This window comes from Amblyomma mixtum, chromosome 8 (genome assembly GCF_055824585.1).
Source record: "Amblyomma mixtum isolate Tamu chromosome 8, ASM5582458v1, whole genome shotgun sequence".
Lineage (NCBI taxonomy): Eukaryota > Metazoa > Arthropoda > Arachnida > Ixodida > Ixodidae > Amblyomma > Amblyomma mixtum.
Genome location: NC_143019.1, coordinates 64,195,640 through 64,222,427, shown reverse-complemented (window position 1 = coordinate 64,222,427; position 26,788 = coordinate 64,195,640). Strand labels below are relative to the sequence as shown.

The 26,788-nt window shown below is 48.8% G+C and overlaps 1 protein-coding gene across 3 annotated transcripts in view; it reads right to left on the bottom strand.

Moving 5' to 3' along the window:
* Nucleotides 1-26,788, bottom strand: part of LOC149332756 (ribosomal protein S6 kinase alpha-5-like) — a 287,244-nt gene that overhangs the window by 24,035 nt on the left and 236,421 nt on the right. For all 3 annotated transcript variants that reach the window (XM_089558343.1, XM_089558344.1, XM_089558345.1), the window contains exons 2-5: nt 23,264-23,332; nt 4,282-4,500; nt 3,525-3,640; nt 786-896 (exon numbers count right to left, since the gene is read on the bottom strand). In XM_089558343.1, coding sequence (XP_089414469.1) covers nt 786-896; nt 3,525-3,640; nt 4,282-4,500; nt 23,264-23,332 — 515 coding nt within the window. The remainder of the gene's footprint in view (nt 1-785; nt 897-3,524; nt 3,641-4,281; nt 4,501-23,263; nt 23,333-26,788) is intronic.

The window sequence follows — 26,788 nt, the reverse complement described above, 5'->3', positions numbered from 1 at the left end:
GTCGTTAAAGGTAAAGTCGCTCGTACTTGTCTTTGTCTCTACTTTGTCCTCGTGTTTCTGCGCAATTTTTTTCAGTATGCATATATGGGAATTAACAGAATGGAAAGTTGGGCTAGTTGAATGATGTTCATGATGAATAAATAAGCACAAACGTTACAAAGATGCAGAAAGAACACCAAAGGACAGGCACCGTATCCTGTGGGCTTCTTTCTGTGTCTTCATGTTTGTGCCCACTATATTCATCATGGGAATCAACCCATTACATTATTGCGTCATACCCTTAAGGCAGAGCTTAAATGTTCCCTCCAATTTTTCGCAGCAGTAATTTACTCTTCAGCAAAGCTGGCACAGTCTTGCGATTCCACCAGAGCAAATGGGGGTCAATTGCATCATACTCCTTGTGTTTGTTTTTTTGCACACAGAGCACCAGCAAAAGCATATATGACATGGAAAATCCCCACTACAAAACTTGCCCCTGCATTAAAGGCAAAACCCAACTCAGAGCCACAAGAACACTTAGCAGGCACAGAGCTCCAGAAGAGAAAAAAAAAAAACACGAGGGAAATGCCTGAAGGACATGGAAGCCCCATCACTGCCGCGTTTTTGCACTGCTCTAAGGCGGTCTTGGAGAGGGTGGGAAAGGGTAGTGGAAAGGAGAGGGGGAGTGGAAAGGGTAGTGGCAGAAACGACCCCTGAGAGGAGAACTTGGGGAGGGGAGGAGAGGGTGACAAGCCATGGTGGGTTTCGGCCCAAAGTGGGTCACGAGGGCTGCTACTGGCGCTTGCCTTCTCATGCGGTAGGAACTCCTTGCTCAGTCCGAAGTCTGTCAGGACGATGTGTCCTTGGCTGTCGAGAAGGATGTTCTCCAGCTTGATGTCGCGGTAGATTATGCCCAGCTGTAGACAGGGTGGAACAGGCGCATAAGAGCATATCAAGCGCAGAGCCACAAACAGATGGAGAAGTTTTACCATGCTACTGTACTAGTGTCAGCATATGACTCATTTCTAGTACATACCTTGCAACTTAGCCTGGAAATGTAATTAACTTCTGGTCCTAAATGACAGTTTGTTCCGATTGCATCGATAATTTCTGTGTCCTTCATCTAATGGTGGCTTTATATCGTTTTCCTTACATTTCATTGTATCAAGTCTCAGGTAACTTTATTTTTTTTTTTCTGCTGTGAGATTACAGCAAAATGAACGTGGTGCGTTTTTTAGTGTGTGTATTATGTATATTATGTGTTACATGACATGCCAAATGCTTGGGTAGCGTTGCAGTGTGTAACATACGCACTAATGTATGTCCAGTAGTCTTATTAGTTGTGTCTTATTGCTTGTATTATTTCCCCATGTACGCCTATGAATAGTAAGCTTGATTGTGTCCAATGAGAATGTCTACAAGATATGTATAAGTGATCTACTCTGCTTTTAATCCACACATTTTAATTGTTTCAATGAAAAGCTCTATGTTCACGCCCTTCAACCTGCCAAATATAGGGGCAGCAACCTTCGTCAAGCTGCTAATCAGCAGCTTTTTGTTGCTTGCCCTCGCATTTTTGTACTGTTGTAAAAAATGCGAAATAAACTGAATTGAATTGAATTGAACTATGCCTTAGGCAACAGAGACTTGCAATGAACTTTCTATTTACATATTTAAAGGACATTGGACATCTCGATAAGCTTTTAATTCACTTGCGCGTTACCTTCATGCATTCTTCATGCAGTGAACTGCGTCAGCCCATTTGTCAGACTATGCACTCCATCATTCCATAGGTTACATCAATACTCGCCATTGCATCCTCAGTACTCATTTCATGGCTGCATTTTATCTTCGTTTTTTTTTACCTCTTCCACACTGCTCTCCTTCTGTCTTTATCTCTCAAATTCCCCTCCCTACACAGAGTAGCATGCCAGCGATTTTTAAATGCCGGCTAAATTCTCTGTATTTTCAGCCATTTTCAAAGCACTATTAATTAATCTATCAAGATATTTGCAATAAGGCATTGAAAATAATGGCACCAAAACCATTTCATCCAAAGAATGAGAAAGAGATAAATAAGACAAGTGAAAAGGAAGGTTTTTTTTTCACTGTTATCCTGGTTGCGAGATAATGCGGGGCAGCCCTGCTTCGAGCAAAAATGCTGGAGAGCTGCTGGCTTCCTTGTTCAGAGACAAGAAAGGCTAAGGTGATAGCCACCAAGGACCGCTTCTGTCAGGCTCTTTTAATATTCACGCAAGATCTAACCTTGGTGCCGCGCAAGGCTAGCCAGTAGCAGGGATTCAAAGACATCGCTTTCTCTCAATCTTTGTGGCCGTTCCCTCGTTCAAACAATGCAGAATCAGTACATAAATAATAAGCAAAAAAGACTGCAGGGTAATTTGCTCTATTCCCATGTGAAAGGAAAGCTAACTGGCCGCGAGGCGACTAGCTGGACGGTTCCTTGCTTCTGGAGGAAAACAAAAGGAGATGGCTGTCCTTTGGGTTGCCCTTATTCATTCACCTCGACTGTTCTGGCACTGCTGAGATATTACCTTTCGCCAATTTTTTTTCCCCCTTTTTGCTTCTTGAGACATCTGTCTGTGCAACTCGACAGTTGCATTGTGCCCACAATTTTACAAAATTTTAAGACAGTGGTTCTACGACAGATACAAGAAGCTGTATGCATCACCTCAAACAAGTGCACAATGCAAGAAAAATAGTGCAGACATGGGTTTGCTGATATATACACTAACATAAGTAACACTGAGGGGTTAAGTTGCGACAGGCAGGTTGCAACCACACAGAAGAAGGGAAATGCTTTGTGCCCTATACCTCAGTGGTGGTGTTTTATGGGGTTTAATGTCCCAAAGCGGCTCAGGCTATGAGGGAGCCATACTGAGGGCTCCGGATGATTTCGACCGCCTGGGGTTCTTTAATATACACTGGCATCGCACAGTACACAGGTCTCTATCATTTTACCTCCACCAAAATACAACTGCTAAGGCCGGGATCGAACCCACGTCTTTTGGGCCAGCAGCCAAGCTACGTAACCTCCGAGCCACCACGATAGCCACTGTAACTCAGTACTGACTTGGTAGGCAAGACATAAAAGAATTTGGGTTGAAAAAGAATGGTACTAAGTTAGTGCATTGTGTTCATTGTGTTATTGCCTAGGGATAAGCATTTTTTTTTTCTTCACAATGTCAATCCACAGCATGCTGCAGTTTAAAAGAATATCATCCCCAAAATATGCAAGCATAGTACATACACACACTTGGTACAGGCAACATATTTTGCAGCAGAAGGGACACTACACCAGATAAAGTTACACCCTCAACAGTTTGTCCAAATGCATAGCGTGTTTATGTTGCTAAAGACAACCATATTGTTCGTAGTGTTTCTTGAGCAGAACTTAAATAAACAATTAAGGCGTGTGAAATAGCTAGACTTGTATTCTCAACACCTTATACACTCTGGGCATTAGCAGTCATTCCATGCTGACAAAAAAAAAGAGTTTAAGACAATAACAGCACAACAGTTCTCACCTTGTGCAAGTGCTCGAGAGCCAGCACAATCTCTCCAATGTAAATCTTGACCTCAGACTCGGTGAAGTGGTCTCTTTGGTAGAGATGAGTGAACAGTTCTCCTCCACTAACATAGTCTGAAAGTACAAAGAACAAAAAAAAAAAGGATGACCATTGGGCTTTGGAAAAACTACTGCTTTAAGCCTAATCGTGTTCAAACAATCTGAACTGTGCCGAGAGGTCAAGTATGAGAGAGAATTTAATCTGTAATGCAGGTTCACGCACTGTTGCAAAAACCAGTAACAAGAGGCCTGGCATTGCCTGATAACATCTCTTAAAGCTGTGTGACATTAAAAGCTTGATTCGACACATGTGTATAGGTGTGCTTGAAACAATGTTAATTCCACTGTAATGTGATGAGGATCCAAGGCTACTACAACAAAAAAAAATGTGTCGAATTTTAATAACATGTCATGAAGACAATAAAAGTGGTACATGTTTTTTGCCGCAGCTAGTTCAAGAGACATAAGGTTGCAGCATCGCAAGAGCATGTAGCAGCCTTTCTTTTAAATTTCCACATATTATGACATCATTAGTACTTGAAAAAAAAAATTAAGAGGGCACAGGAAAGGTCATGGCATCATGCTAGCAATATAAGAAGCAGTCTGCATGTCCGAGAGTGCAGCATGATATGATGGTATCATGTTCTCGCCTTCCTTTTCTCCAGCACTGAAAAAAGTTTTATGTGCTATGGTTTCGTTAGAAGAACTTGACGCACCGAGGATTAGGTGCAGTTTGGCATCCGTCTGGAAAGCGTAGTGAAGTGTCACCAGGAATGGCGACTGCCGGATGGCCTCAAGGACTTGGCGCTCGGTGCGCGTGTGCTCCAGTGTCTTCTGCTTCTGGACAATGGACGCCTTCTTGAGGACCTTCATGGCATACAACTTGCCATGGTCGTGGCCGCCAACTTTGCGCACCAGGAAGACCTTTCCATACGCTGCAGCAAAAGACAAAAAAAAAGAGGGACATATTTAAGCACAGACGGCATGTGATATATAGTCCAGAGTTTGACGGAATACCGTCTGGCGAGGAGCGAACATAGCGTAAATAACAAACATGTAAAACATAACAAACATCTAATGCTTTGGCGGAACACAATGCATCAACAGGACACCCCACTGATTGGGACAAAGCGTCTATCACTGCCACAGAGAAAAACTTGTCATCGCGCCTCCTTTTGGAATCATTCCATATACATAGCACAAAGCATGCTCTTAACAGGACACGTGGTAATCTGCCGGAAATCTACAATTGCTCACTAGGAAATTTTAACTGTATATAAGCCACTGTCGTTTCATGCAGCGCTTTTGTGATCAAGGGGACCTGTACGGGCCCCGAAACGTCGTTTCCTTTTTGAAGAATTTGGCGAGTGTATGTTTGTTATTTACGCTAGGCATGTGATATACGTCATACCACATGCCGTATATCACATGAAATCATGTGACCTGAGAAATCATGTGACCTGTTACACTGAGAAATCATGTGACCTGTTACATTCTCACTCTCGTAGCATGATGCTCAGCAGCTGAACACCGTAATCACTGAGCCACAGACCAACAGGAGAGGTGCGCCTGCACACTGAGGGATCGTCGATCGAGTGCAAGTAACTTAATGTACAAGGGTTCTTTCTCGCTGGCTGCTTCTCTTTCTTTTCAGAAACGAACCTACAATGACGGGACAAGGGCGCCAGATCATGCGTGAGGCCCTTCGCGACTCTCCTCTCTCGGCGCCTTAAGCTTCATCTCGGCTCTGCCCAATACTGCGTGCACGTCAGTCACACTCGTTTTTCACACGTTCGTGCGCATTGTGTTCTCTTGTTCCGCAGTCACGCAGTACACAAGCCCACCGACGTTCGGTCACAGCGCATTTCTCCGAGATCGAGAAAGTCCGTGTCGGCGTCGGACGCGCGCGCTAGCTCCGCGAGGCGACGTGTGGGTCCCTTTTTTTTTTTTTTTCGTAGCGCGTGTGGCGTTGGCAAGGCACGGATGAATGCGTACGGCGCACACAGCCTTCACCCAGTCTTTTCAGCGCGCCGGGCTTCCATGCATGCAGCTAGCGCAGCGTGGAGAGCGCGGGCGCGTTTTATGCAGCGGATCCGTCCCACTTCTCGAAAACGCGCGGGCACGCCGAACAACACACGACGACGTTGACGCACGATCTCCGAGGGAAGCAGAGACAGCCATGCGCAGCAAGGCTGGGTAAGGTGCCGAGCTTCAGGGCGCTACGCGCCGATTCCGTGGATCGAAAGAAATGACAGTTGTGCGTGGAGCCATAAACGTTGGTCCGCTGGTTGACTAAATGACTAGGCAAGGTAAGCGCGCCCAAAGCGGAAGGACTGCTGCATGCGAGCGGTCACGCAGGAGGTCGTGCTTGAGAGAAAGTCTAGCTGGTTCCGTTCCAGACAACCCAATTTCTTTTTTTTTTTATTCTTCCTTAGTCCTCCATTTCCTCTTTCTGGAATCAGCAATGAAGAAAGAATTCGAGCGCTAGGGCACCCTTGTTTCCCATCGTGAAATCCTCTTCATTTTGCGTCATCAAAGAGCGAAACGCCGCCATGTTTGTGTTCGCTCTGCGACTGACCAATGGGCAGCGCCGAGGCGACGCGTGACGTGACGTCACGTGGGAGCTGTTGCCGCGGCCTAAGCAAAACTGTTTATTCTAATCAAAACATACGAAATATTGCCTTGCATCTAAAAACACGCTGGTCATAACATCATCAGCACATTCCGTGCAGCGTTTCCGTCGCGTTTGATCGTGGGTTGCCCATGCGAACATCGAGCAACCTTGCGTGTCCCTCCGACCGAATTCGCTGGGTACGCGTTGCAGGTGAAACCACTGTGCGAAAATCGCACTGCGGCGTCACCGACTAGGCCGACTATTTTCGTTCTAGTCGCAGCATGTGAAACGGCCCGACTCTCAATGAGGGTCACATGCTTCAAACCTAAGGCGGCAAAATAACCCATTTCTGTCCCAGTCTCGCTCCTATCTCTTTATGCTTGATAACGTATGCGGCTGACACAAAACGAGGAGTTTAGAAATAATGAACTGAAAGGTGAGAGGGGGGAGCACCTCAGATTTTTCTTTTAATGTTCGTTATTTCCCGCCGCAATTATAATGGTTTATTTTGTCCAACTGCTTACAAAGCGTACATTCCCGCACCGCATAAGCACTGTTGTGCTTGGCGGAACTATTTGGCGTTTTTGAAAACCAGAGTGCCCCCATGGCTCCTCTGCCATGCTCCAGACCAACAGCTTCGTCGACAAACGGACGGAAGCCACATTGTAAACGTCGAGCCGTTAAAATGACACACTGTTCCAGTCGTCTGCAAGAACTTTATGCGATCGCACCGTCCAGTTTTTAACCTCCTTTTTGCGCACACTTACCTCTGAAAATGTACGAAAAAGACCGGCAGAGAAGTGGCGAGATTTTGGGCTCAATAAGCAAGGACGGCTGCGTTCCTCGACGCACCCTGAAACCGTCCATGCTGCACCGTTTTAAGTTTGCGCATGCGTCCCTTTCAGCGAGAACAAGACAGGCTCCTGCGAGCACCGTTCGCGTTCCATAGGAGCTGCGCCCGTACGTAACGAACACGAAGAACGGCTTACGAAACCCTTGGCAGAGAGTGCTCCCATCTCTCCTCGGTGCATCTCCGCTCACAAAGGCTTCGGTTTCCTAAGGGACAACGGACTCGAGGTCACACGTTGCGCTCAGGGGAGATGTAACGCCAGCTTCACGACAGCACACAAAGGCGGGAGATATGCGCGCTGCGATGGCGCCCGCCACACTGTTGCTGTCCATATTAACCATAAAGGTCAAATGGGGTCAAATCAACTCTGCATGTGCTCCGCATTACGTTGAGGGTAAACAAGAACTCTCTCCAGAGTGCGTGTTTCACGTGCTGACTATGCTCATACCTGAGTAGATGCATGGATGACATGAGCGCCATCTGGGTGGTGGCCAAAAGTTGGCCAAAACGTTCTCAACAACAAAAAGTTTTTTCTTCTTTCATTTTTTTTCGAGACTGCTCCTGCTTCCAGCACTCCGTGGTTCGAGGTAACCGAGGGCCAGACATTTCATAACTTTTTTGTTTGTTTCTTTAAGTAAGGCTGAAGTCCCTGAGTCTGTATTTGTACGAAACTCATCTTCAATAATTTTTTTTATTATTTTCTCCCGCGAATGCGTTTACATCTCTCCTCCGGGAGAGATAGATATATACTATTGGTACTCCCTTTGAATCGAGGCTGTGGCGAGTGCCACCTGGCCTAATAAATTAAAGGCGGCTGCATTTTCATCTGGTGCTTTCCCCTCGTTTTTCTTACTTCGAATAGTATTCCGCTTACTTATTTTCCTCCATTCAAGCTATTTTCATGTTCTAAGCTATACTGTTCTGATTTATGCGACGGTTCGCGCGATTTCGTCATTCTAGTTATACGCCACTAACACTCAAGTCTTCCGTTTTCGGACTGCAGCGCCACCCGCAAGCAGTGATACGTATCGATTGATGCCTGTTGAGCTAGTTGGTTAAAAGTAGTAAGCCGTACCAACGTTCTTATATACTATTATAAACGTCCAGCCGTACTTTTCAAAGCAGTGCTCAGTCATCTGTCACTACAATTGTGATGCACGGTGAGCAAAAAAAAAAAAAATAAACGGATAAACGGGACATCATCGATCTCAAGAAAACGAAAAGAACACGAAGGCAAGGGCTCCGCACTTATAAAAACGGTCTATAGACAGTCTATAGATTTCTTATTGACTCTATTGACTTCCTATAGATATTGCTTTTTGTCTATTCAGAGTCTATAGACTTTCTATAGACAAAAGTCTATTAAAAGTGCATAGCCATAAATCTATAGATTGTCTATAGACTGTCTATGGCATTTGTATTGCCTATAGAGTTTTGTCTATAGACTTTATAGACAGACTGATGGTCTGCGCACACGTCGTCCCACTAATGCTTTATTTTTGTCCACGATCACATATACCCATCCCAGAGCTCTTTAAGCTTAGTTTAATTACCAGTTTGCTAAACTGCGCTTCAAAGAGTGGCTAGTTTTAGAGGCCACTTTCCGGGTGCTTGCGTATGGCTGCGCATCCTGAAAGCGGCGCATCGAAGCTGACGGAGGAGAGTAATTATGCAACACGACGCCAGCCTTTTTTGTTTTGTTTTTTCTAAGAAGCATGAGTTCAGATCAGGACGACGCAATGCAAATGCAAAAGTTACATCGGCCGCTTCAATGTGGGAAAAAAAATGACAAAACCAGCAAAGCATTAGTGGGACGACGTGTGCGCAGACCATCAGTCTGTCTATAAAGTCTATAGACAAAACTCTATAGGCAATACAAATGCAAAACCAGCACGTGAACGCGTTCGAGGAGCGATTTCGCTGCTGGCAGGTTGAATCACCCTCGTAACGAGACTTCCCGCTCGTGGATTAATATTTCTCTTTATCGCTTTGCATACTTTCCCGTTCCGCCGTTGCCAGGAAGGAGAGCCAAGCTCTGCAGAACGCACCCGAATCCCAAGTGGCACAGGAGACAGCCTTGATTGCGCAACGCTGATATGATTACGTCACAGACAGCAGCGGACGAGTGTAGGTGATGTAACGAAGCGCTCGCCGGTTCACCGAGGGCTCCTCAGCCTATTCGCACTGACTCCGCAAAGGCATGATCTGAAGAGGTCGACCTTGAGACGCGGCATCCACTGCTATTAAATACTTAGCAGAGATCAATTTAAACAAAGGCGCAGTTTTCCATGCAACTCCACGACTAAATTATATGACTAAGTAGAACGTGTTGTCGGGCTAGTTGGTTCAATACTTCAGACATGGCAGTTGCGCGAAACACACAAACACAAGACAGGCGCTCGTCCAGCAACCTGTCTTGTGTTTGTGTGTTTCGCGCAACTGCCATGTCTGAAGTAAATTATATGACCCATGTCAGAATGTTAACCTCGATAACCCCCACCTTCGCCTCAGTTACTAAGGCATTTCTGCTAATGCAACAGTAGCATGATCATGAACAAGGAGGGGACAATCAGGCTCTTCCGCAAGGAAGGTGAGTGTATGAAAGAGGGGGGGGAGGTGAGGTGTCATTTATATGCGAAAGGCTGTCCATTACGTGTCACACAAGGAAAATTTCAAGGGCGACCAGGACATAATGAACCGCTGATTGCAAATGCGCAACTGCATTTTTCTATTTCTTTTCAATAAAAAAGGGAAGTTGTTCGGGGCATTCGCGTAGAACTTCGGACACTTTTGAACAACGCGGAAAATTGCCCCCCCCCCCCCCCCAAAAAAAAAAAAAAAACTTTGCCAGCGTCGTTTCCTTTTACTCCCTGAAGGCGTTGTGAGAATATAAGGGAGGGGTCAATATACATATAACGCTAGATACTTTTCGTAATGAACGCCGACTCCCGCCTACAGTCATCGCACGTCGGGATACAGCAGGCCGTACGTAATTGAATTACAGTCGAATGCAACCCAGAAACGAAGTGACCCTCAAAGGGAGCCCTGCAGCCAATGACTTCTACCGATTTTCATGAACCCGTGGTCAATCCGACTAAGACGTGGTCAATCCGACTAAGACGTGGTCAATCCCCCTCATCTGCCACACACTGCAACGCCACGCCAGCAGGTCCAAGGAGGTGACCTATGACGTCATGAGAATCGGTCGACTCCATTGGCCGGAGGACCTCTTTTAAGGGGCATTTGCCGCTTCGTTATTGAGTTGTATTCGACTACAGCTTCGTTCAACCTCAGGTTCGTGTCAAACGAGCGCTACACAAACGGAAAGCATTAATCAAGGCCGGCGTCTCAGCCTACGCATGTCTCACGTGTACGGCGCATGCGCGAGCGAGCCGAACTTAGTATAGCCGAACTCCTCCTTCGAGGACCGTAATTCTCGGCCTCCATCACACCACCGCGATATCGGTCACATTCGGCCGCCATTCTCGGACACAGCGAGCCGCCCGACGCAGCAGCGCTGCCCGTCAGCACAGAGGCAGGGAAACGCCTCTCCGCCAATTACCTCCCAACTGCCGCAAGATAACGGATCCGATCGCCCGCACCCTGGTGGCGAACACCTTGAAATTCCCCGCCGCCGCGGAGATAGAGGGAAATGACTGGTTTCGGAGAGGTCGCAGCACCAAAGCCAATCGACGGAGAGGCACAGTCGAGATAAAAAAAAAAAATGGTCGTGCCGTTAGCTTCGCGAAGCACCGCCGTATGAAATGAGTTGTAGCGAAGCACGCACAATCAGCGGAGCGCACTACCTTATCGCAGTTTTGAACACTGCAGTCGAAAGCAGCAGCCGTACGTCAAAGTTGTAACAGAGAGTTTTAGCACAGAGGGTATGTGCTAGCAGGCGCATGCGCAATACAACACTCGGCCGCTTTAATGTGCTCCTGCACTATAGTCAGATACAACTTAATTCTGCAGTGAAGCTCCGTCCACATTCAGCCTTCGGGCACAGAATTCCTCCGCGACGAAAAAGTAGTCCGCTGCTTAAACGTTTCTTGTTACGTAAACAAGAAGCTTATAACAAGAAAACAAATTATAAGCTCTAGGATTTTAACATGTGGATTGCTTCGTATGGTCAAGCATTAAAAAGCTGATTCGTTTACAGTTGCGGTTGGCCAGCGGAGTAATACAGGACGCCGCAAACCACGGCCCAGTGTTAGCAACTGCTGTTTTTTTTTATTAAGTTGCAACCTAATATAGTATGTCTCAACTCTCTATTACTAGAAACAAGCTTCTACGTAGCTAGTGGACATGCCGAGATATCTGCGCTGAAAGTACCGCGACAGTCGTGCGAACTGACATCCTCCCAAACTAACACTAACCCAACGGGGTCCGCTCTGCATGAAAGCTGTCTTCGAAGCGATATTAGTCGCTTTCTCAAGTTGGAAGAACGCCAATCTCGGACAAAGAACAATCTTCTTTTCCAATTTTTTCTTCGCATGCCTACGGGCAAGCTACAGGCACTGCAAAGAGCGAAGACAAAGTTAACTGGGCGCGGGAAGGACTGCACAGGGACGTGTTCCTTGGCTGGCAACGCTCGATGGCAGATCGTTAGCACCTGACGACAGAACCATTAGCGTGGACAGCCGCTCCCTACGGACGCATATCTCTCGCTGTTCCGCTATACAGTTCCGACGTCCTTCCGCACACCAGGCTAAAAAAGAATGAGACATAAAAAATAAGAGGTAACCCCAGCAGCAGTGGCAGCAAAAAGCGGTGTCCTTCCGTCCAGAAACGGATCGTAATACGTTCTTCGTCGTCGAGCGGGAGTGATTGCATCGCGCCGCCGGTGATGTGTTGGTGAATAATCGATGCTTTCGTGACTGCAAGGCCACTCACGCTCCACAGCTACCTCGGCGTTTATTTTTATATACGCGTGTATTTTTCATTATCTCCGCGGATCTCTATCACTGAAGCTGGAGGAAGATGCTTTGCTCTTTAAAAATTAAAGATTAGAAGAAAAAAAATCAAGCTGTTATAAGCTCCCGGAGAGCCGATACTTCAGTGAGGGTTGAAAAAAACGGCATTGAAGTGGCTGTGATTGCCCAAGGGTATCCAAACCTGATCGGGAGCGTGGAGCGTCTAACCGGAAGGGAGACATCTGCAGCGACTGTTTGCCTCTCTTTGCATTTTTTTTTTTTAAGTACGCCGATACAGAATGAAATCTCATTTCGGACCCGCATTGGACGGATGGGGTAGATGGTGACGCAATGGCTGCAGTACATACTCCCCGAGGAAAACAGACCAGCCGCTTTCATAACTCTAAAAGAGCCGTGTGAACTTGTGTGCATATGCAGAGGCCCGGCTGACACATAAACACGGCATGCAAAACCGGCGCCATTTTAGTACGTTCAACTTGGCCGGATCGGGCGATATAGGCTAAAATTCAGGGTCACAGTTCGCCAAGCTTGGCGTCGTGGCGCCTGAAGAAACAAAAGGAAAACAAGCAAAAAAGCCCCCAGGGAAGTTATACGTCGCAGTGTCACACTTAGCTGCGGCACCTCGCGTGGTTACGCCGCTGAGCCTCAAAACTGAAATCTTTAAGGTTCTGGCTTCTTCGGCGATCAAACGGCGTCGTGGTGATGGAAAACGAAAGTATAGAACCAATACGCACTGAGAATTATGGCGCACCGCGTGTACTCAACTCAGAAGTGAAATGACAAAAAATCGTTTCCTGTTCTAACGCTGCCTCAGATCACAGCTCCCGCTTTCCCAAGTGCATAAAGCGGTGCACGAAGTCCCACTGGTAAGTACTAGAATACAAGAAATTGTTGCCGTGTTCATGAGAATATAAGTAGATGCGGTTGTGCACTAACGGGGGTATCGAGTAGACTTACCGCGCGAGAGCTAGCTAATGTTCATAAGGCATAGTGACATCTCTCGGAGTCCAGAAGGTGTGGGTTGCCCTACATTCGTGTGAACCTAAAGCTTACACAAATATGGTAAAGCCTTCGAAAAATGTGTTGCTCCCTCAACTCTCGAGAGACTGTTTTCGTCCGAAGGCGCTCTCGTACGAGAGCGAAAGCGAGGTGTATTTACCCGGTAACCCAGTTGCCGCGGCCCTCACCTACATCGTACACGCGCGGTGGTGACTCATCACCGCGTACAGTCCCCGACTGCCGGCAAGACTCACGGCGAGCTCGCGCATAATACGAGCCGCGTTGCACGTAGACGCCGCAACCCAATGACAGCGAGAGCAAGCAGCAATAGTGGACAGCAACAACAACAACGGCGCTCACGGAAGGTGAGGTCGTTCGACGATTTGAAAAACAGCAACAAGAAAAGTCGAGGAAGGCAACGCGAGGTGGGGAATGTAGCGAGAATGAATACGAGCTCAAGAGCTGAGCCGATTACAAAACGCGGCGGAGATTCTTCATGGACGTGTCTGAGGCTGACCTCTTTTCTTTCACCCCCCCCCCCCCCCCCCCCTTGTCCGTTCGCCTGTGTACTTTCAAATCCAACGCCAGTGGGATCTGCCCGAGCGGTCGCAAGTGGAACAGCATGGCCTCAACTTTGCGCGTATTGTTTGTTTGAGAACGACCCCGAAAGATAACAACAGGATGACCTCAAGGATTCCTAACAAGCTGAAGAATTCAATGTTGACTTGTGAGCGGGCCAGTACGGCAGTACGCGCTGTGAGTCCTGAAATGTTTGATCATCAAATGGAGACTAACCCACCAGCCACATGGAAACGCACAGACGGAAACAGGGAAACAAGGAGACAATGTCAGGATTTTAGGCGAATGGTGAAGTGCCGACTTTCACGACTTCCGTTACAAAGGGGAGGCTTTTTAACAGGCATCCGCGCATGTACGCAAAATGCATTGCCAGCGAGAACCCGAAATGACATCGAACACTGAGCGGTCACAGCTATGCCACCTTCTCATCTGATTCAAAGGTAAACTTCTAGAGGGACGAAGGTGTGATGATTAGTCAGAAGATTTCGGTTAGCGCACAGGTTCCAGAAGCCAAAGAAGAGCAGGAACCACACATCTGCCAAAGGATGCTCGGGGGTCCTCCAATGTCATTGCGGCCTGGTCAGATTTACTCTTCTCCAGGTGACCTGGCCACCAATGGGCTGGGTCCAGCATATCGGCGTCCATGCTTAGAGCGCAGGGCGTTCCGTCAACACGGACAACCGCGGTCCCTTTCTACCGGCCTCCAAGCAGCTGCATAGCACGCCACTCCAACCTGTTACGAAACCCCCAGCGAAAACCTTCCTGCTTTCAGCACCACACGGGAGACACCCTATGGGTGTAGCTTCAAACAACTGGCAGACCGTGGCCTCAACGACCAAGTGCCTTTCTGTCATCCTCGGCGAATCTTGCACGCTCTTTATTTTCCTAGCGTTGTCTGAACGAGCGGCGAGTCCTTTTAGGAGGACGTCCCTGCGTCCACGCGCCTCAGGAAGTACCTTGCGCCTAATGACTCCTCGCCGCGCTGGCGCCAACAGCACTCCGAGAAAACGGAAAGAATGAAAGAAGAGGAAAAAAGAAGTAACGGAGCCACTGTGAAAGGGACGATCGAGGAGCAATGGAAAGTGACCCAGGAAGCGGCAGCAACAGAAACGACTACGGGCAGGCCCCCTCCGTCGCACACGCGTGTGCCGAAGGCCGATTGCCTCACCTCGCGGCTACGCCGCGCCGCGCGCGCGCGCCTGACATTCACCCACTGGCACACTTGCCAAGGAGAGTGTGTGCGAGGGCGCTCGCGGAGCTCGGGGCAGGCCCGCCGTCAGTCCGAACGGAGGACGCGACACACTTTAACTTTATCCCCGGAGAGGTTGGCCCCTTTCGCCGACACAACCGCAGGAGAGACCGCTCGGCGCAAGGTTTCTCTTTCTGCCCCTTTCTTTTCTCTCCCACAATTCTTTTTCTTTTCCGGTCGGACGACACAATGGACACAGGCGAACCGGAGTGCGGAAGGAGATAAGAGAACAAATACAAAAAAAAAAGTATGAGCGAAAGAAGTCCTTTCTCTTTCGTTGGCTGTTTTTCTCCGCCATCTTTGCGCCCAAACTACACTCCCGCCCAATCGTGCCTTCCTTGTTCTTTACTACGAAGTCTGGGTGAGAATAAGACGGTTGCTTGAATATCTCCATTATACGCTTCGCTTGCTGAGTAGCTCGGTAGTTGCGCAAGGCTGGCTTATCGCTGTTCTCATATAGTGGGACCGCTGCCGGGCCGACAATCAAAGACCTGCCCGCGAGCTCGCATCTCTCGTCTTTCTCGAAGACCGAATCTTGAATTCGACGAGAAAAAAAAAAGTTTCTACCGAAAAACTGATATTTAGACAGGAGGGTGACGATCACGTGCTGCTGGCTTCCAGAAGTGCTGGCAAAGGAAGCATGTGGGGCTATGAAATTGGCAGAAGTATTCTTTAATGATATGATGTGAACAAGGAGAAAAAGTTTTAAGTGAAACGAAGGAGGAGAGAAGAGGTATATATACGACTGCGAGGTGCATCCATATTCGTATCCGCTTATCATCATTATCATCAACATCAGCCTGACTACGCCCACTACATTTTCTATGGAGTACCAATGGCTACAGAACGCGTGCAAATTCGAGCCGGCGAGAACGAGGAGCTAGCGAGACGCTAAAGCCGTCACAAATATACGAGGATGAGCCCACGGTCCCTGGCTGCTTTCATATTTCAGCAGGTTTCGTCACATCCCTCATAAGCACAGGAAGGACTACAAAGTTAAATGCCCGAAAGACTGCACCCGGCCACTCCTCGACACGTCTTTACTCCGATCTCGGAAACGGGGCAGAGCACCTTGACTCACGGCTAGCCTCTCGCACAGTCTTCCCAAAACCGCACCCAATAAACGCGCAGCTGTGCCGGTGACGTCACAACGGATGCGCTTAGGTCACCGCTGCGCCCTCAGCGCCCCTGGCGAATTGTGCGCGCAAATATCGTGGGTGGCATTCAATTAACCCCAGCATACGGGCACGGAGCCGCCATGCGCTTGACTGTCTCTCAGCAAATTGCCGCTCCGGGCTCAGTACACAAGGACCAACATATGCGAACCCAGCAAAGCCTGCATTACTCATAGTCACTTCAGACACCAGCGAGGTCCTTGCGTATGCTAATCTTTTACAGGCACGCCCAAGTCGCCCAGCTGGACGGCTGGTGACTTCGCAGACGACAAACCTAGCCGCGGTATTCTTCGAACTTGTAGCCAGTGTCCACATCCCGCGAACACAGGTCGAACTAGAGTTCTAAATTTGAAATCCGGGGTCACCGCGCCACTTTAGTTGGTCCGGCAACAAACAGATGGCCCCGCACTCGCATTGTTGTCATCGGCTTCTCGCCACGCGCGACGCACGCGCGCCCGTCGCTGGAGCGAACGGGCTAAAGTAGGGCAAGCGGAGCGCGTGGAAAAGTGCCGCGCGGTGAGACACAAACGAAAAAGAAAAAAAGCGAGAGAGCGTAACATCGTCCGGCTTTCTCCGCGGTGACGGAGAAACAGCTGTCAGCATTACGCCGGTTTGTTCCTTATCGAGCGCTTTCTTGGTGAGGCATAAGTAAGGCAAGCGCGAGAAGTCTGTCTGCCGTTCCACCACCGTCCCAATCCCGCGGGGAAAAAAGAATTAAACGAAGAATAAAGGCGCCCCTCTCGGCAAATAATTGGACCGGCATCAGTCACGCTCTTCTTACTTTCAGAAACGAGGTCAGAGAACGATGGAAACGCGGAGAGCCTGGATAGGTTTTCGCTTCTTTGCCGAGATAAAGAAGCCAGAACCGCGTAACTCACTTTTTCCTTCTCGTCTTTAGAAGGGTTCATTACCCTCTTGTCTACTTTACATATTGTTTTTTCTTCTCTCCTTTCTAGGAATAATCCGACTTCAAAATAAGGCTCCTTTCCCTGAAAGTGCTTTTGGCTCCTCGTTTACGTATGCATAGACTTGACGAACGTCTATATCCAATGCTCCAGCAATAGGACGCCAACGCTGCGAGAAGCATGCTTACGCAGTGCTTCGCATTTAAAGCTCTGTCTCGCATGGCTTTACAGAGGTTGCGTCAGCAAGACAATACTGCCAACCAAGCCTGGACCATGGGCGACATCTTTTGTTGCGTTTTTCTTAAGACGCAGATCCTTCCTCGAAGCATGCTTTAAGCCTCGGTGGTGCACAGAGTGGATTCGCAACATGCACGTTTGCACGCAAGCGTTGCGATGTCGAAGCGACAGATGTCAATTCGCAACCTCTCTTGACCAACGCTCACTCTCACGTCACACGCCAAAGAAGCACCAAGTTCTTTAATCCTCACACTTACGAAACCTAGAATCTAAACCAAACTGTGATCTGTGGTCGGTTCCCGGAGGTTAGCGGCCGGAGGCGCCGCCACTGAGCTGCGCAGTACGGAGCTCTGCAATTTTTTCGTTCTCCAAACCACACAGAATCGTTCAGCTAGAACCCGCTAGGTGACGCGACAATACCAAAGAGTTCCGGACTCACCAGGGCGCTAAATTCGAAACACGAGCTCGTGAGTGAGTTTCACAACTGCAACGATCAGAAAACGCCGAGAGTGCCTGCGACGGTTACACTACAGTAGCGCGAACGAATAAAGCCTCAGATCTCGGCTTTAACGCTAACTCACTTATAACGAACCACGGGGTATGCTTCCATAACGTTTTGCCTTGCCAGTGAATTACGACACGATACGTATAGTGTCACTGCAGCCGCCGCCGGTTTCCCATCGAAGGGGATTGCGCCGAACGAGTGACAGCCGTAAGGCTCAAGATGGATTGGTGAACGCTCATTCGCAGGCTGCGCTCTCACTGACAGCGCGTTCGAAGAAGCGACTGGGGCGCGAGGAAGAATGAGGCAACCAAGACGGGGACAGACAGCGAGGAATGAATAAGCAGTAGGGTGCTAAAGCTACGTGTAGGTGATGGCAGCGAAGATAACGAACTAAGCGGAGGAGGTGAGGCATAACAGTAAAGAATTGTGGACTACAGAACGTGAAGGCCTTTCAAGAACGCTTCAGGAAATGGAATATAGTCTAAGAGCACTTGCTGCTGGGCTTGTTGGTTTAGGTTCATAATTAAGTAGTTTTTAGGCGCAAAAAACAGACGAGACACATAGGAAGGTAACAGGACGAAGCGCCTTTTTTTTTTTGCTTCCTTCAGCAAACAGTTGAGCATTGAGTTGAGCGCTTCATCCTGTTACCTTCCTATGTGTTTCGTCTGTTTTTTGCGTCTAAAAACTATTTAATTATGACCAGGAAATGGAAGCAGTGACGTCTCAGTTTCACATGCCGGACAATGGCTCTGCGATTGACGAACGTGCACTGCTTTGTAGCGTTGTATTCGTTAATTTTTCACCGTTTTTTTTTTCCTGGCGACACAATCGCAAATCAAACTATACTCGCCTGGTGCGTTTAAGAGCTTTCTTAAACCGGAATGGTCTACATGAAACAAAATCTAACAACCTAACGCGCTCTCTCCTGTTGTGACTACAAACACTCCCTCGTCGCGTGTGAGTAACAACTGCGATATTTTCACACGGTTGCGTGGGGACGCCGCAATGACGCGGATTAATTTCGACCACTTGGAGTTCTTCAGCGTGCACTGACAACGCACAGTGCACGGACGACCTTGTTTTCCGGTCCCACCGGAACGCGGTCGCCGCGACTGGGATTCGAACCTGCGACCTTGGGCTCAGCAGCCGAACGCCGTGGCCACTGAACCCCGGTGCCGGTCAAAAATTCCGCTGCGTGCTCCGACCGGTTAGGACGTCAGCTGACGTCATTCGATCACTCAAATTGTGGCGCTTGCGGTAGTTGTCTGAATATACCTGAGAATATGTGTGGAATGCTGATTTGTGTGAGGAATAAATCGAATTTCTTTACATGATGGCAAAGAGAACTCTAAGTGTATGTTCTACCTCGTCTCAATAAGGCTCAATAAAGACCATTTCTCTTCGTTACGTTGCTGACCGAGTGGCTCCTGAAAAGAAAAATGACTCCTAGCCAGTGCGATCCAAACTCGTCGCAGTGGCCACCATCCATACGCGAACGTGACCAGCAGAATTGAGAGGAAAAAAAAAAATTCATTCCACGATTACACTAATCAGAGAGCTAGGTTCGATCTCGGTGTGCAAGCAAGAGGAGCGGCCAAGCGCCCCGACAAATAAAAATTTACCACCCTCATCATAATATATCGTCGTGGTGAGCCGACATGAATAACGTCTCTTGCAGATAAAATTGCTTAAAAGCTGCAGCTTTTATTTATTCACGCCACACACGCACAAATCCGATGCTATTATTTTTTCGTTCGATGTCGGAACCAAATCGAATACGTACCAAACGAAAAGCGTCTAGTGAACTTGCGCAACTGGCTACGTTTCGCAAACCACCCTACGTGATCCTTGACGTACGCTTCTTTTTTTGGCTGAGGTGCACGAACGAATTCAGGGCTTCCATCCGGGCCCTAGCAGCCGTATTTCGAAGAAGGCGGATTGCAAAAACGCCTGCGTATACTGAGAACTCAGTGGCCGTGAAGGAGCTCTGCAGGTGGTTTAAATTAGTCCGGAGCCCTTCGATATACGCCACGCATCATGGCATGGCCCTAATACAAGGCAGCGCTGGCACATTAAAATCGATTATTCGTTAACCATCACATACACATCAGTTACTGTTATGGCTATACGCATAGCTGAGGATTGTTTTTCTTTTTCAAACATCTGAATTGAGTGCAATCCCTACTGACATCTCAATTGAGTGCAATCCGTACTAATTAAAGCGAAACGTATTATGTACAGAGGGCAAAACGCTTGTCTAGAACACGTTCTGGCCATATTTCAGGCTGAACACGCGATATGTAGCGATAACATTTGACTAAAATTGGTCTGAATGTAAGCATGTGTAGTTAAACTCATAGAATTGCATCGTCATTTTTTTGCCTTCCTGGTCGCAGTGGCTTTGGGAGCTGCGGAACACACAGGTCGGTTGTTCTAGACATGTGTTTTGCCCTCTGTACTATCGGGGACAAAAGTGGTATACTCCACGCGGCGGGAGCCGGAGCAACGGAAAACTGCGGCATTTTGGCGAGCTAAAGCACGACACATTGAAACGAGCCAAGCGACATGCCTGCTAGTAATAAAGGTCACGCAGTAGCTGTCTCGATCCCAGATGTCGCCTGTAGATGGCGCTGCAACGCAGTTTTCCGTAGTTTTCCGTAGGGTGCCTCGATGCCTGGCGGCCGGCGGGCAGGCATCGAGGCACCCTAGTTTTCCGTTGCTCCGGCTCCCGCCGCGTGGAAATACCACTTTTGCCCCCGATAGTACACGGTCAGCTGGGTTAATTTCGTAAACCACACTATGCATAACCACGTCAGATGTGAGTGAGGAATACTGCAACGTATCATTGTAGTGTTTGTTCTTTCACGCTCAAGGCTGCAGGAAAGGGCTGTTATCATTTTTGTTCGTGACGCAAGAAGTGACCAGTCTAATCTCGATTGATCGCAGCCATGAAAGGCTGCTTCTAGGTTTTTCCAGATTACTGTAGATGATCTTGTCCTGCTATCTGGAAGTTTCCTTGCCGGCTTTAAATTGAGCGATTCCGCGAGCAGCGGACATTCGTAGTTCGACGACCGCCGAGCACGCCTGTTGCTTACGCCGCCGCCTAGTGATTCAGTTCTTTTGAGGGCGCAAGTCAGCCCAAATAAAGAGCTTCGTTTGAAAGTCTTTGTTGCTGTCTTCCTGAACGCTGGACTGCCGTCACTACAACGTGACATCTGGTGGAGGTGCGGGGTAGCCTTCCAGGTACCGGACAACCCCAACAAGTCGTGACGCCAGCCCTCTGAGTCATCTACCACAGGACCTGAGTCCAGTCCACCGCGCAAGCCGACGCCTGCAAGGAGACGCACCTGAGTTCGGGACCCTGCCGGACCCTACCCGGAAGCGAAAGCAAGTACCAACGTCCATCATGACCTTGCCCCAGACGACCACTCCAATCATTCTGCAGCAGCCCCGGGTGCCACCAACCTTCGACGCTTCGCCTGGCGCCGACCCCGAGGAATGGCTGGAGCAGTTCGACCGTGTGGCTGTCTTCAACAACTGGGACGATGCCATGAAATTTAGGTACGCCTTCTTCGCCCTGGAGGGACCAGCAAGAGTCTGGTTCGAGAATGAGGAAGCCAGCCTTGCCAACTGGGAAACCTTCAAGGAACAGCTTCTGAAGACCTTCACAAACGTCGTGCGAAAGGAGAGAGCCCAGCAGCTGCTACAGTCTCGCATACAACACCCAAACGAGACCGTTGCAGTGTATACTGAGGAGATGAAGCGTCTCTTCCGGCGTGCCGACATGAACATGAAGGAAGAAGAGAAGGTGAAGTTGCTTATGCGAGGAGTTAAAGAGCAACTCTTTGCCGGCCTCGTCCGCAACCCACCGAAAACCGTCGCGGAATTCGTAGAAGAGGCATCCACAATGGAAAAAACCCTTGACGCCCGAGCCCGCCAATATGACCGCCAGCAGCGCGTCTTCTCAGCAAACTGCCTGGACACCGTTAACAACGATAACTTGCGGGAGGTTATCCGTCAAGTTGTGCGAGAAGAGCTCCAACGATTGCTGCCAACGGGAACGCAGCCGCAACTTTCATCGCTCACTGACGTCATCCGGGACGAGGTTCAACAGGCCTTGGGTGTGACGCCGACACCCACGCAGCCACTGCAGCCCCCAGTCATGACTTACGCCGCAGCTGTGCGCCGCCCTGCCCCTCGACGCCAGGACCCAAGCCCCTATCGCCCTCAGCCAGCTGCGTTGGACCGCCGCCCACTCGCCCCAACCCGCCCGTCCTACGAGCGACGCGCGCAGCCGAGGAAATGCGACGAGTGGAGAACTCCCGACCAGCGCCGCCCACTATGCTTCCACTGTGGCGAAGCCGGTCACGTCCTCCGGCACTGCCCATACAGACGACTGGGCATCCGAGGGTTCTCTTACGACGCTCCACGACCCCGACCCGGTCAGCGACCAGCCGAAATCGAGGAGTTTTTGCGCCGGGAAGAAGGCTCACCGCCCAGCCGCCTATCACGTTCCCCGTCGCCTTCGTCTCCGCGCTTTGTATCTCCTAGCCGAGGCTACGCAGTGCGTGGACGCTTCCCCAGCCCCCGAAGGTTAAACTGAATAAGCAGCCTCTGGAGGTGAGGTTGCTTCTGAGCGTTAGAACTAAGATCCTCCATCGACGAAAACAGAAGACCATGCCCACTACGACGACGACGACCCCTACGAAGACGACGACCCCTACGAAGACGACGACCCTTACGACGACGACGACGACCCTTACGACGACGACGACGACCCTTACGACGACGACGACGACCCTTACGACGACGACGACGACCCTTACGACGACGACGACCCGTACGACGACGACGACTACTACGACGACAAATACGACGACAAAAACTACGACAACACCGACGATAACACCGACGACGACGACGACACGGCCAGACTTGAAGCTTTTACCGCTGCCCTTACACCTTATTAGGAACGCTAAAGGACTAAGTTCTCGAAGCATTCTCCGTGTTTAATTTCATTTTAAAGCATCGAGACGATGCTTCTTTGGAAGGGGGGTAATGCAACGTATCATTGTAGTGTTTGTTCTTTCACGCTCAAGGCTGCAGGAAAGGGCTGTTATCATTTTTGTTCGTGACGCAAGAAGTGACCAGTCTAATCTCGATTGATCGCAGCCATGAAAGGCTGCTTCTAGGTTTTTCCAGATTACTGTAGATGATCTTGTCCTGCTATCTGGAAGTTTCCTTGCCGGCTTTAAATTGAGCGATTCCGCGAGCAGCGGACATTCGTAGTTCGACGACCGCCGAGCACGCCTGTTGCTTACGCCGCCGCCTAGTGATTCAGTTCTTTTGAGGGCGCAAGTCAGCCCAAATAAAGAGCTTCGTTTGAAAGTCTTTGTTGCTGTCTTCCTGAACGCTGGACTGCCGTCACTACAACGTGACAATACGCTCCTCGGAGTGCATCACGGGAAGGAGGGGGGGGGGGGGCGTAAGCTCCGACGTGTTGACCTGCAGCGTTTAGACAAGAGAGCTTGTCTTCACCTAGACTAGTTCCCTCGTTGCAAACGCCGACCAGTAGTCTGCGGCTACTTTCGTTCAAGTCTCAGTGCGACGTAAGCACTGCATGCGTATAGGATAAGGCAGACTACACTCACCTCCGGTTCCCAGCACGCGGAGGAGCTCGAAGTTGGACATGTCCACTTTGCCATGGCCAGCGAGGTTGACTGCAACAGACAAAAAGAAAGGCTCGTTAGTGAAAGTCGTTCTCCGTGTACCATTTCATTTGACAGTAATTGCAACACGGAAGCGATACGGGCAACAGGAAAGGTGCGAGCTTTTTTTTTTTATCTTTCTTTTCTCTTGCCAAGACCGCACAGCATTCGGGTCACGAACGCACTTTTCCTCTCAAGGCCGCACGAGCGAGCGTTTGCAGCGAGAAACAATACAAGCATTGAGAGAGACTGAGCTCGCATACAAGTATACCCGACAGCGTCTGCTGGTGATTAATGCTCACAATTCAGCGCGAATTACTGCTCCCACGCGTTTCCTAGGGCTTCTGGAGCTACGAGATTTATATAGAGCTCTGGAATTTATATGCCACAACTTAGAGGCCGTAATTTGCTCGAGAACCGAAAAAGCTCCATTAGCGTTGAGCGCTTTGTTTTGCAAGGGGCAGAATCATTTAACGGCGCGCTGAGAAAGAATTATGGCAGCACATAGCTACATAGGCTTGTGGAAGCCCGCAAAGTATTGAGAACACCGTTACCGTACTGGACAGTGTGCCTAATACAAAGGTGATCATTTCGGTATCCCGAAAGCAATTACAGTGGCCGTTAACTAAGACTTAGAGGAACGCGTCCTGCTACACAGCCGAATGGGGTCATTAATGTGAGCCGAAAAGCAGTTAAGTGCACGGAAACGTCGCGCTTCTTTTAGCCATTGTTCTAACTTAAGATCAAGCTCAGGACATGCATATATTCGCAAACTGCGATTCGGCGGTCGTCAGCTACAATCACTTCACCGTCAAAAATGCCCCAACACCGCGTGTCCTTTGTAACATATGTTCAAAATAAATTGTTTCAGAAGGCTACCCGCGGTACTTATGTGGAGCGGGAAGTCCTCACTAAAGGACTCACCTACTATCTGTTTCAGAAGTCTTCGAACCGTGATCGAATATTATGAATGTACAGCCGTCGGAAACGGGAGTTAGACTTAGGAAGGGCTTTTCAGACCGCGCCACAGGTTACCACACTGTGACATCATATACAGCAGCATTGTGCATACGTAATATCACGTTATGTTCGACGCAGTCACATCATGCAGTTTTGGGGATACACAAATTTCGAACCGCGTTCATGGACACTGTTTGAACTTCCATTATAGGTTGTGCACACAGACAGCAGGCTGGGGCCGCGGCAGTGTAACCTATAGCTGCCACTGCAGCCGTGTCTCCTAGCGTGTCTGCTTCGAATCGATTACGCCAATTTCCTTCTCTCCCGAACTACACTGCTTTCTCTCTCTCCTCCCAGCAATCCTTTAATATTCTTTTACTTCTGAAAATTAACTGCACCCGAACTGTTTTTAAATCCCAAAATATCGCAGGTCTCTGTAGCGGCTGCCTGTGTAGGGGCTGGGGACACAACTATGAGTGACAATGTTTTACAACTGCCTGAGTGGCCGAGCTAGTCCGAGCCGTACTGTAGCGGCATCTGTATGCTGGTCGTGTACACAGAAGAGAACGGAGTAAAGAGCGAAACTCCTCTCAACATCAGATCTCCTCATAAACACAGATCAGTTCGTGACGAAAAGCAGCGCAATAAATTGAGACACGCACCAGCGAGCAGCGTCTCACAATTGTTCATTTCCGCCACGCACTGACCTGCCACACTTTAGACTAGGCAGCGAAGGTAAAAAATAAAATAAAAATAACCGATCTCCGCCGAGACCCGGAGGGAAGATTTCGCCGTGATTTCGGCGAATCGTGGTGGCGAAATATGGGACGTGTATATTACACAGTTCCGAGTGCGAACGCTGTTGCTGCTCGACGATCAGAGAGCGCTCTGGATGCAATTAAGTCGCGCAGCGGGTTAGAACGGCAGAGCAATTTTGCACTTCGCATATTCGCGAGCACGTTAACGCGAGAACCGCCGAAGAAAGGGAGAGAGACGAGCTGTGTGGAAACGGCGTTCTCCTCCATCTGTTTTCCAAGGCAGGCGCACCTTTAACGGCTGCGTCGGGCAATTTTCAGTCCGCGCCTGCCCATAGCTCTCTCTGCGGAAACAATGACACATACATTGCCGCCCGATATCTCGCGTGCCTGGGCCTCGCAGGAGGAGACGGCAGAAAATCTAGAAAGTCGCACCACTTATAAGGAAATAGTACAACATTGAAGATTAAGCAGACCTACAAAGGCACGGGATACTAAGGGAGAAGCAGTATTCAGACGATCCGAATTATTCCGACATGTCGCGCCCTCTGGGGAGAGCGCGAAAACTGGCTGAAAACAAACGCACGTGGACGCGTCGCAGTTGAGCAGACATAGTCCCGACTGAATCACTCCAATACATTGAACCACTTGAATCGAACTGGTTCTAATGAATAAAAATGTAGAGAAGAGGTTCAATGAACTGAACGAGTTTATTCATGGTTTATTACAATTGAGGTCAATTATCGGTTACATTTAATTGAACTGAAAATAATTCAAGAAGCCTTATTCAATCAATTCAATTCATCTGGTCAGATTCAACTGAACTGACTGCAATGATTTCAATTCAGCAACCCGCGCATAATAACCTATGCGGTGCACAAATCGAAGCAGTCGCACACATCTAGCTAGCGGTTCAAATCAAATCAAATTTATTTCAACATCACAATATCTACATTGCAACGCTGCGGGTGCAGGCAAAAAGCACTTGGCAGAAACAGCTATGATGATCACTATGTTAGGAATGAGCACAAAACAATAGGAAAAATTCGGAACACAAAAGAAACAAAAGAGAAAACGAATGGCATGCAATCTTCTTTCAGAGTGAGGAGATACATTTTAACATTTGACGCCCGTAATTTGTTCGGGTGCGAGGAACTGCCCAGCGGTCAGTGCTACGTGTGTAGTACACATTGATTCGCAATGTTAATGAAGCAAGTTGATCTTTGAGGTATGTGTCATTTTTGGATATGCCGCGGTGGTAGCATGTACTAAGCACTGAATTTTGCAATGCGGTGACGGGTAGAAGCTGCAATTCATCAAAGATTGGTTTTGTGTGGGTGTTAAAGTTGGCATTTTTAATGATAAGTATTGCTTTCTTCTGCAACCTAAAAAGAATGTTAATATTAGTTTGTGTGGTAGTGCCCCGTATCACTTCCGCGGACATTTATCCCGTAAAGAAGACGACGCATTGAAACTGCTCTCTTTCCTCCTCGCTTACTCGTCCCTGCAGGGTCTGGATTCAGGCCGTGTCAACAACGTTGCCCCGGCTGCATTTCTTTTGCCTCGACCAGGGCCGCCTCTTGTTATCCTTCGCGGAAGGGCATATCCAGTTACCTTGTAATACTTCGCCGACAGGACCAGAAGGCTTCCCCTCCTGTACAGCAGCTATGAATGCCGAGATATAATTCGACGCTGTAAATCAACGATGGCGGGCAGCTTTTTTATCCTCCCGTCCGTTCTTAATTGCGTTTCC